The following is an 11,750-nucleotide window of genomic DNA, read 5'->3' as shown; positions in this document are numbered from 1 at the left end:
CAAAATTTATGCCGTGAAGGGAATGTGCTAAGTTATAATCATATAGATGAGCTAGTAATTAAGCAACTAATTGATTAATAAATAATTAGTCATTAATTAACCCGAAATATTCTACTCTTTCATAGCTGATGTTTCGAGATCTATGTTAGACTGTACATCAACGCCTCGAACAAATAGCACCTTTTTCAATTCACTAGACATATCGTTTAAAAAATTCAAATATTTCCAAAATCGTTCCAAATGTACGGGTGGTTCTGGCATATTCATCAATACAAGGACAGCATCCGAACTACGTCTCAGAATCTCCTTATTCAGTTGTCGAGCTCTTTGCTAATCATATTACATTTTACACCATAATTATTCATTTAGATTAAATTAAAATTTATGAATTCCAGTTCGAGCTTTTGAATTTCGTATTTTTCACTTTTCATAATGATTCATCTCTTTCTTTATTAGCATGAGTTTAGAAAATTTTTAATTCTCAATTAAAAAAAAAAAAAAAAAAAGCATTTCCATGCTTTACTTATTATAGCAATATTGTACACGGAAATTTCAATGTAAATGAATGATGACAAGATTTACGATCTGAGTTTCAAATTTCGAATTTAGGTATATGTTTGACATCAAGTTAATTTAATCTATCAGCATATACATATATACAGCAAAGTAATTTTAATTACTAATTTGCTAAATCTTTTAAGAGCTTTATTTGCTAATATAAGCAATACACCTATCACATTATCATTATGATTATCATTTTGTTGATCAAGCATTACCACTACTCATGTATCAATTAAAAATTACCTGTTGTTCACTCGTTTTCATATATGAATTACTTCTTATTGAGGTTGTCATTAGTCCATGAAAACCACTGTCTATAGCATTTTGTGCTGGCATCCCATCTGGTCTTCAAAATAATTCTTCTCATTTTGCTTGCTTATTTATAATATATTTTCATAATTAACTCTCATTATACTCATATTCAGAATTGAAAACTTAGTTAAATTAAAATTTTAAATATAATTTGAATTTCGGACCTATGCAGCATCTATGAATGGAATAATAGTCGAAGTTTATCGAATCTTTCAAATTCTATCAGACTTACTTATTGCATCGATAAATTCTATCACTGCTAACAGATTAATCAAATATTACAGAAGTAGCAATGGGTATAACTTCTTTATGTTAAAGAACTGTGTTATGTCAAGTTAAGTATATAAAATAGTTTGACATCACAGAAGTAATATATCTATGTAACAATTTTTTATTGTTCATAAAAATAAAAAAATTCACCGATTAATAAATCAGTACATTTTACAACAAAATGTTAGCAAAATTTATATTTAATTCTGCTATTTACTCTAAAATTGTTTGGAAAAATAATAATTTAAAAAATGTTTTCTTACATTCCAACTAGTCGTTGCAAATATGTAAACCACGATTTTTTATTCATTTTACAATATCTTCGTTTTATTTGTAATGATCTTAGTTGCACATAATCTGATATAATACGAGACTGCAAATGAATGGTAAAATTTTTCTCGAGCTTTTTTATAAAAATGAGAAAAAGCAAAATAAATTCTATTTAATGAATTATGGTTTCTATTATTTTTTCCTTTAAATATTTGTCATTTTAAATTTCTTTAAAAAATAAAACAAAAAACAAAAAACCAACTTATGGATAGTAATTCTAACATGGAAATGGAAAGTTTCTTAATAATCTTAAAATATAACTTGACTAACTATTATAAATAAACTAATTAAATTTAGATGAATAAAAAGAAAAGGTAATAAATAAGAAAATCATAAATCAGTCAAATAGTTTGATTATGAAATAGAAAAATTAACATCAGCTTGTATAAATTCAATTTTGTTTATCAGATAGTGATTGTCAATTAGCCATAAGAGAAGGGCTTTTTCAATTTTTTTAACGTCATCTTCGATATCCACCACCACAAATAAACGTAATTTCGCTTTACACCAAATTTTATGCTTTTTTAACATTCTTGCAACCATTAATAATACATCACCATTATCAATAATCCACCAAATATCAATCGTTTTGTTTGATTGCACTGGCTATCAATTAATTAATTTATAAGTTTGCACCACTGATCTATTAATTAAATATCTATTCATTTTTTCGAACTAGTAATACAAAAAATTGTTTTGAGTTTAGTTTCAGAAATGATCTATAGTAAATCAAAAAATGTGAGTTGCATTAATTTAATAATGCTTTCCTTTAATAGTAAGAAATTTGAAAATTTGGGCGATTTAAATACAAATTTAAATTCACCGGTATTTTTAGCGGAAAAATACCCTTAACAACGACTAAATTACAGTGCTGAACACAAACACGATGCATATGATAATGATAAAGTAATGAGTCAGGTAAACCGCTTAAAGCTGCTCTGAAATGGTTAGTATGACAAAATGAAAAATCAAGGAGAAAAATATTAAGTTAAAATTTTATAAAAATTTGAATGAATTTTTTAAAATGAGATTATAGTGTAAATTAACTCTGATGGATATTCGATCATAACAGTATTTGACTGAAAAACTCCCAAACCACAACAACTTGCTAATGCTGATGCAATCGAATGTAGGGAACTGATCTAGAAAATCAATTCAATGCAAAATTTTTGATTGTCTAACAGTTAAATTGAATGGAATGATCGAATTATTAGCTATAACAATTAAGCAACAATCAATAATTTTTATCTTCATATGCCGTGCAACCTTATGAAAATTCCTTCGTAATCTCGATGGGAATCGGTTTTTTTTTTTTTGAAATTATCATAATTAATTCTAAACAGTTTTTGAGTTTCATTCATTATAGTAGTAATATTGTCTAAATTGTTTTGTCGATAATTATTAAGAATAGAATACCTTTTGGTACTTAAATTGAGTGGCATAACCGGACAAATCGATATATTCCATATATTGTCGTGCTGTTCTCACATCTTCTGAGCCAATATTTTCCTGATCACCTGTATCGCGAATAAGTGATAGACAAAGTGCGCTACGATCTAAAATAAGTAAACATTACTTGTGATAATATATGAAAGTGATAATTTTCAAATGAATTAAACTTTCATTATAGATGTATCCAAATGATAGTTTAGTTCATTTAGTTATAGTTCAATTGACATTTAGATTAAATGAAATGATCGTCAAATGATAGTTCAATTCTAAGATCTAATGCAATTAAAATTAAACGAAAAAGTTGAAAAATTCATTGACATACTAATTCTAGCATATTATTATGGAGAAGAGTTAGTACTTTACGAATATCTTTAAAAAAGGAAAATACCAATTAAGGTCTGTTAGACTTGTTAGCCTAATAAACCAAAAATGAAATCATTTCTTTTTTTTTTTATTACCTTTTTTATTTTTCCTTTAAAAAAAGAAAATAAACTATTTAAATTATACTTTGTGATAAAATTTTAGCCATTCGTAGAAGATTATCGCATGGTGCTGGAAATCGTGTAAAAACAATGCAACGAGGCTTTGAACCAAATTCTTCCACCATTCTTGAAAAAAATAATAAAATTAGAGAGAGAGATACTAAAAATAATCATTCTTGTTAAATTGAATTAAAAACTAAATAGACTTATTTTTTTAGCAGGAATTGGTTAACTTCAAGGCAACAAAAAAAAAAAAAAACTCAGGAAAAAAATAGTTGGTTAAATTTTAGTTAAATTTATCAGTTAAATCTTTTAATGCTTGGCATAATTGAAGCAATGTTAATTAATGATTTTCTGATGTAATTATTAGTAAGAAAAAAATTTTTTCAGTTATCAAATAGCAAATGATATTTTGAATTTTTTAAAAGAAACAAAAAATGAGTTAACTGCTGGTTATCATACCCGACACTGCTCTTTTGAGTCGATGAATATAACAACATATTAGCAATATCAACGACAATTGCATACGGAGTACCACGACGGAATCGTCTTCGATGTAATGGAAATATTATATAAATTAGAAGTGCAATGGTACTTACTATCATACCAACTTGTGGCTTACAACCATAAAGCATTATAGCACAGGCAATAATACCAAACATTGCAAACAATGAACGAAAGAATCGAAATGTTGGATAAAAACTGAAATATTAAAAAAAAAATAATTGGTAAAACTTTAAATCTATTTCAGGTATTTTTGTTAATAAAATATATGAGAGTGTATTTGTTTAACAGGAATATTTGAAATAACATTGAAAGCAGATTATCAGTTTTCAACAATTCCAAAGTATCATAATTTCATCCGCTCCTTGTCAATATAATTGTCATAATGGATGAAATGTTTTCGTGTTGCAACCAATTTTTAATTTTTTATAAAAAGCATCTGTTTTTTTTTTTTTTTTTTTTTTTTAAGAAAATTATTTGTTTTCATATAATTTTTTATGAAAAGAAAAAAACATCTGAATCGATTTTTTATGAATCATAAATTGATATAATAAAGAAAGAGAACTTAAATTATTTATTATTAATTTTATGTAAGCAATAATAAATGAAAAAAAAAAAAATTGAATTTGAAAAGTAATTGTTTACTAAATGGAAAATTTTTTCAATTGTTACAAAATTGTTCAAATTTGCCATAATACCTGGGAAAATTAAGTGTTGAACAAATGATTGTGCCAATGTTAATTGTTATCAATGCGACAAGCATGCAACTACTTGCAATAATCGATATGTAATCCAAACTGTTAACAAATAAATATGGCAAAATGAGGAAGGCAGTTATCATGATAGCAACTATCTTACGACGCTTGCTCGTTCGTTGATAGAAAAATCGTGGTAGAGGAATGGTATGACTGGTGATGATACTTAGTAATAAACTTTTAGCTGCTTGAAAAGAAAAAAAAATCGGAAGATCGAGAAATTAGGAAAAAGCAATTATCACTTATATAATTATGCAAATGATAGTCATAATTAGTTCCTCAACAACAGTTAATGTTTAGTGACCAATGGTCAGTAATTATTAATATATGAAATAACATTAAAAATATTTGCAAGTAAAGTAAGTTTGAAATGAATAATTTGACTTACTATACATGCTTTGAATTGCAGCAGCAATTGACATAAGCATTAAACCGGTGATAAGCATTATTGGAGAAGAAATCTGGAACAAATAAGAAAGTTGAAATATATTTAACTAATATTTTATAGGAATAAAAAATTCTTTTGTTTTTCAGAAAAAGAAAAAATTAGGCGACTTTGAATTTCTTAAAAAATGAAAAATTTCAACAAAACGATAAGAAATAACTGTAAAAATTATCGGAAAACTCGGATATGTTCCATGTCCATATTTATCGACCAATAAATGGCGCTCTATGCCAAGTGCTAATGAACAAGCTAATATTGTTATCAACTATAATACATTGTGATTTTTGCAATGCAATATTAGTGATAATAATAATAATAATAATAATAATAATAATAATAATAATAAAAATAATAATAATAACAATAAGAAGACGAAGAATAAAAATAATAATAAGATTTAACAAGCAGAATTGTCATTACTTACAAAAAGCATCGTTAATAAACTGCTAAAAATTCCAGTGGGAATATTTTTAGTTGGTGATTTTAGCATTGATGAAATATTAATACCACAAATACTACCCGTAAATAATGGTAATAAAATAAGTGCACAACCGGTAACTGATGCAAATTTTACATTAGTCTAGAAAGGAAAAAAAAGCAATAATAAAATATTTCTTTAAGTTTTATTTTTATTTTGCAATTTATTAAGAGAAACTTACAGACTTCAAAAAATCACACAAATAAAAAAAAAAAAAAAATGCTTTTGATATTTGCATTCATCATGTTACTATCTTTGTTTTTCGATATCTAATAAATTTAACTAAAGTGTTCAAATGAAGAAATAAGTGATCAGTCAGACTTGATAAAATATTTTCTACATTCTACTCTACAAAACGTATGGATTCCTCGATTTCTTAATTTAATGAATTTCAAAAAAAGAACAACTAATATCATTCACTTAATTTTCCTTCTCATACAAACTTGAACATATTTCATGATCGATTTTGCATAATTTATCAAACATAAAAACAACTAACACTGATGATAATGCCTTCAAAGAAATATATATCGTAAATAATATCACGCCAATCAAAATTATTTATATTATTGGTATCAGTGATATGATACTGTAAATTTGATTGGATCACTTTGAGATTCCATTCAAATGCTTTCAAACGAAAATTGCTGAATTGACAATCGTTTACGCTGTCGGAAGTACAATTCATTGTATAGAACGGATATCTAGAGAAGTGTAATATTATATTTTTTGAAAGATTTGCTAAATCGGAATAAATTATAGGTGAGGAAAAGAAAAAGGATGGATTAAGTCAAGATTTGAAGTAAGAAAAAATAAGAAAAACGTTAACAAAGACAAGTTTTTCTCAATTTTTTAGACTGAATTTACAATTAACATATTGATCAATTAATTAGTCAGCAGATTTAATGTTTATAAGTAAATAAACTTAGTTAAAATTCTGAAAAAAGTAAGAAATAAGCATTAAAAAAAAATCAGAATCATTTTCAGCTTCTTTTTTTTTTATGAGAAATTGGCTTAGTATACTTTATTTATCTAAATTTTTTACATATATCAAAAATCAAAAATTTATCAGTTAATGAAATGAAAAGTAATAGAATTGCATCATCTTTGTTTTAAATTTTTTTTTTTAAAAAGGAGAAAGAGAAAGAGCAAATTGATTGCTAAAAATGAATTTAAACTGAATTTTTTTCTTGGAATTTTTGTTTTATTTTCAGAAAAGAAAAAAAGCCATGGAAAATTTTAATGCTATCAATCGATAGAATTTTTTAATCTATAAGTTAACTCATTATCATTTTTATGCCTTTTCCAGCTAAATTATTTACTAATTAACTATAAATTCCTATTTGTTTCACTTATCATTTAACTATTTTATTACTTATTGCATTTTATAAAAAATACGCGTATTTGTTACTTTTTAAAAAATTTTTTTTAACTAATAAATAGATTTTAGAAATTTTCTTATGATCAAATTATTTTAGATCAAAGAAAAAAAGAAATTTTTTTCGTATTTTTACTCGCAGAAATGTTTCATAATGGATGGATCAATTATTGCACTAATTGGTGGTACGGTTGTGTAGTTTGTTGGCAAATATAATAGCACTGGTACTTGATCATAATAACGATCTTCTAGAAAATTTACTTTCAAATTAATTTTTACACTTTTTTTGAATCGAAAAATTGATATTTTTAATGTGTTACGTTTGTATAATAATTTTATATATAATAATATGTATAATAATAAAAATAATAATAATTTATATGCATAATAATAATAATAATAATAATAATATATAATAATAATTCGACTATTCATTCACTTCTTTTATTTGCAATTAATTAATATAATTAATGTTAAATATGTCAAATTAATGTCAAATTATGCTAAATTTCATTATTGATATTCAAATGCAATTAATTCATGCAAGTATATAGTTGTGATAATGAAATGAATAACATTGTTCACAAAATTATGCAATGTATTTTGTAAAACAAATGTTAAAAAAAAAGAAAAAAAAATTGAAATAAACTGATACAAAAACTAAAAAATGATGATATTTTATATTAGAAAAGAAAGGAGGAAAAGGAAAAAATATAATTCACTTGGAATTAATTCCATAGGTTCATGAATGCATCGCAATTCGACATCCCGTTGAATGATCTTTGTACTAGCAGAGATGAAAATACCAACAAGTAAAATGATGAAAACTGTAAAGGGTATCCAACAAATCCCTAAAAAATTGCATCCATTTATGTGATTGCTAAATTCATTGTTCCTATCAAATCTCTTTTATAGTTTATTTAATTGTAATGAATGATACTGTAATCATTATATACTGCATACAAAGTAACAGTAATACTATTGTAAAATCGAATAATTACTATTCTTGATTTATCAGTAGTGAAGATTGTTGATAGATCATATGTTATAATTTAATTCTTTAACAACATCCATCCATCATTTCTAAAGATTTAAAAAATTCTCATCCATTCTAATAAAATCTTACATTTAAGAATTCGCTTCCCAAAACTATTAAATAGGGTTATGAGAATCAAAAAAGAAACAAGTAAGGTAAGATGCATGTAATATGGTTTTTCATATAATTCTCGTATAGCTTTATGATCCTAAAATAAATTAAAGAAGAAAATCATTTAGCTTTATAATTTCACTTATACAATTAAATTAAATTCCAAGAATTTCTCTAAATTAGTCTTCGTATGCTGATTGAATAATAAAGTGCATATGATGACTGAAATGATGAAGTAATTTAGTCAGAATAAATTATAATGATTCATGAATCAGTCTGAAGAATTTAGTGTTCGAAATCTTATTCTTTTTCCTATAATTTCATTAAAAATAATTCTAAAATCCCATCCAGTTATCTAATTACTTTATTTTTTACGTCATTTCCAAGCAACTTTTTAAAATCCTACCTTACAGCAATTAACAAAAAGGACGAAGTCAGTTAAACAACCTCCAAAGGTATAATTTAGAATTTGAAATTTAAAAAAAAAAGGTGCTTCGTTAACTATTCTATAATATAGCAATAACATTTAGGCTTAAATTGCATTTTTTTTTCCCCTTGCATGAGTTTATGAGTACAGAAAATCTATAGCACAAAGTAAAATGCATGTGGCAGCTTACTTCCTTACGTCCTTATTTTGTTAAATAATATTTGAAATACTGATGGAAACAATAAGAAATTCTCATTAAACTAACATTTTCAAATGCTAGCTTTGCTAAATGTGGCTTCATTGGTGTTGGCTTCAAAATATATTGTTGAATTAGTTGAGCACATATTGTCAAACATGTTCCAGTAAAACCACAGTTTGCTAAGCAAAGCATTACTCCAGCTATAATGACAAAACTTCATTCGTATGTGAAATTCTAAGCATTATCAGCAAATGACAAAATTACAATACGCAATTAGATATTAATAATAATTATTCAAAAGAACACATCTTATTATATAATGTATTCAATTATTTCTCAAATTTGTTTACACTTGAATTTTATCATTAAATTCAACACATGCTTTCACCGAGTGATGTAAAATTTATTTATGAAATACATAAGCATTATCAAATTTTAACTTATTATACATAGTATAAAACTCTTTTTATTAATACGATGTGTTGACACTAGATGTAATTAGCGATATCTTTAAATAATTTTCAATTTTCCCATATTTTACCTACTTGTTCACACTTGTCACTCTCAACTAATTAATTATTTAATAACTGTATTTATTTGCATACCAACAAGCGCTACTCGATTACCCAAACTGTAGGCAATTGTAGTAAACGGACCACCATATAGACGATCACTTCCGTTTGTTGCAATTGCTGCGACAGAAAATGACGAGAATAAAACCTAATATAAAGCAAACTTATTTATTCCTTCTCTCATTGATCATATCAATTTGTTTAATAAATTCATTAAATGGAAAAGCAAATCTCTTTTAAGAAGTCTATGCATCGTAAGCTATATCTTCCGTTTATAAATTGTTTATTGTACGTAATAGGAAAATTAGATATTCTTTGAAAATATTCATTTAATATCACCTGTAATTTTGAAAATTTTTCAAATTGGAATCCGTGAAATTTCTAAAATTTGAAAAATTAAATGAATGAATAGTTACCGCTGTAAAGACAAGAAAAATTGAGAATGCTGTTAAACTTAAGCTTAGAACACCAACAATCCATGGCAAGCGAATAAAGATTACACCAAGAAGAAGAATATTTTGCATATAACTGATGTAAACACCAGAGAAAACACCCAATGTTCCACGGCCGTACAATGGATTATCATCCTGGAAATTATTTCAAATCTATAAAACCAATGTATTGATGATGATGGTTTTATAAATTTACTTTTGAAAAATGTGAATCGTATAGATTGTTAATAAATAACGTTGTCTGTTACCTGAACAAAAACACTGTTAATGATATGTTGTATATTGTTAATTTTCCGGAATAGAAATATAGATGAAGTATAATTAGGATTTATAGCTGCAATAATTTCTGTTATGAATAGCTGTTTATTTAATCAGATTAAAGCTTAGAAAAAAGTTGGTTCGTTGATGGAATATTTCAATAACTGATAATATGATAATATTGTCTGAACATGGGATCATTATAAAAGTAAGCCTTCGATTGCCAAATTTTAATAATAAGATATGAAAAACTAATGAATAGAAATATAAAAACAACAAATATATAGTAAAATATTTGAACTCTAAAAATTTAGTGACAATCATAATAATCGAAAGTTTCAACTCTATCAGTTAATCTTTTGATATTTATGAAGTATTTGTCATTTCTGAAGATAGTTTCTTGATGAAGCATTCACATACAGCCATAGAGATAAATTCAACTAATCTCCTAATCTCTGATAACAATTTAAAACGAAAAGTCTCCCAGTAGCCATTTCATTCCATGCATTTCATAACAATACAAAATCGTTGGACTGATAACAGTATCACATCCTACTAATTAGTTTAATTTTATTACTGAACATAATTAGATAAATTGAAAAGCAAAATATAAAATTAAATGTTGAAAGTTATTTACCATCATCTGAACTTTCTTCCTCTGATAAATGTGTTTTACGTTTTTTATTCTTTTCGAAATCATTGTCGTTAACCTTTTTAACATATCTCTTCTCATCTGCTAATTTCGCCATTCACCTAGAATATCACCGTTTTTGATATGAATTTTAACAACAATGAATTGATTATCTTTGTTTTTACTTTTTATAAAAAATATTCAAAAAAAATTTTTCTTTTCATTAAAAAAGATAAATTCTGAAAATGACGAATGAAACGTTTGGTTAACCGATCATTTCAAACCATTTTGAAACCATTTTAAATTTAAATTGAACATTATATTCAATGAGCATTTATATCTACAAAAGCATTCCGTTTTTTAACCAAATCTTTTTGAATGGAAATGTTAAATATATTCCATATTGTTATATCGAATGATAATGTTTGCGATGGTTTCAAAATGATTTATTTGAACAAATTGTTTGATTGGATTTTTCAATGTTTTAGAGAGAAAGAAAAGATAAAACCATTGATTATCTCAAAAAAAAATTTCAACTAATCTTTTGCTTCTAATTCCATAAATTTTTTTTTTTCATTCGAAAGTAAAGCTTATAAAAAAATTTTCAAAATAACTTTTGTAGTGAATTTAAATCAAAAAATTAAAGTTTTCATAGTTATTTATTGAATTTTACTATTCATAGCACTATATTTTCCTTTTGTTGATAAATTATTAGGCTACCTTATGTAAGACTTATCATTTGAAGTGATAACGATAAAAAAAAAATGAATTAGCTGATCCAATTGTTTTTGTTATGATTTAATGAAATAGCTTTTTTCCATTTTGGATATTTATTATTGTGTAATTCTTCCCAACACTAAGGTTTTTAAAAAGTCTCTATTTTCGTTTCTTTTTTCTTTCTCAAAAAAAAAAAAAAAAAAAAACAAACGAAATATTTAAATTTTAATTTCAGCAAATTAAAAAAATCAAATGTATTCATATAAATATTTTTCAAATACATTATAAATTACTCAAATTAAATCATTTTTCATCAAACGATAATGTTAGATTGCTCAGAGAAAACAATAATAATTTCTAAGAAATGTCAATTTTCCTTG

The 11,750-nt window shown here is 25.1% G+C and overlaps 1 protein-coding gene across 1 annotated transcript; it reads right to left on the bottom strand.

Annotated features, from left to right (window-relative positions):
* Nucleotides 1–111: 111 nt before the first annotated feature.
* Bm9438 (GH09271p, putative) lies at nucleotides 112–10,771 on the bottom strand (the record flags this gene model as incomplete). Its single annotated transcript, XM_043078329.1, has 22 exons — nucleotides 112–330; nucleotides 805–907; nucleotides 1,407–1,516; nucleotides 1,849–2,079; nucleotides 2,297–2,411; nucleotides 2,521–2,615; nucleotides 2,890–3,029; nucleotides 3,433–3,533; nucleotides 3,870–4,109; nucleotides 4,610–4,853; nucleotides 5,055–5,127; nucleotides 5,272–5,376; nucleotides 5,536–5,691; nucleotides 6,089–6,293; nucleotides 7,104–7,215; nucleotides 7,690–7,818; nucleotides 8,094–8,211; nucleotides 8,807–8,940; nucleotides 9,346–9,460; nucleotides 9,729–9,899; nucleotides 10,013–10,098; nucleotides 10,660–10,771. The coding sequence occupies 22 exons, from the start codon at nucleotides 10,769–10,771 to the stop codon at nucleotides 112–114; spliced, it is 3,114 nt and encodes a 1,037-aa protein (XP_042934263.1).
* Nucleotides 10,772–11,750: the final 979 nt, after the last annotated feature.

The sequence above is a fragment of the Brugia malayi genome (genome assembly GCF_000002995.4).
Source record: "Brugia malayi strain FR3 genome assembly, contig: Bm_v4_Chr2_contig_001, whole genome shotgun sequence".
NCBI classification, from domain to species: Eukaryota; Metazoa; Nematoda; class Chromadorea; order Rhabditida; family Onchocercidae; genus Brugia; species Brugia malayi.
The sequence above is the reverse complement of the archived record's forward strand: the minus strand, read 5'-3'. Positions and strand labels throughout refer to the sequence as shown.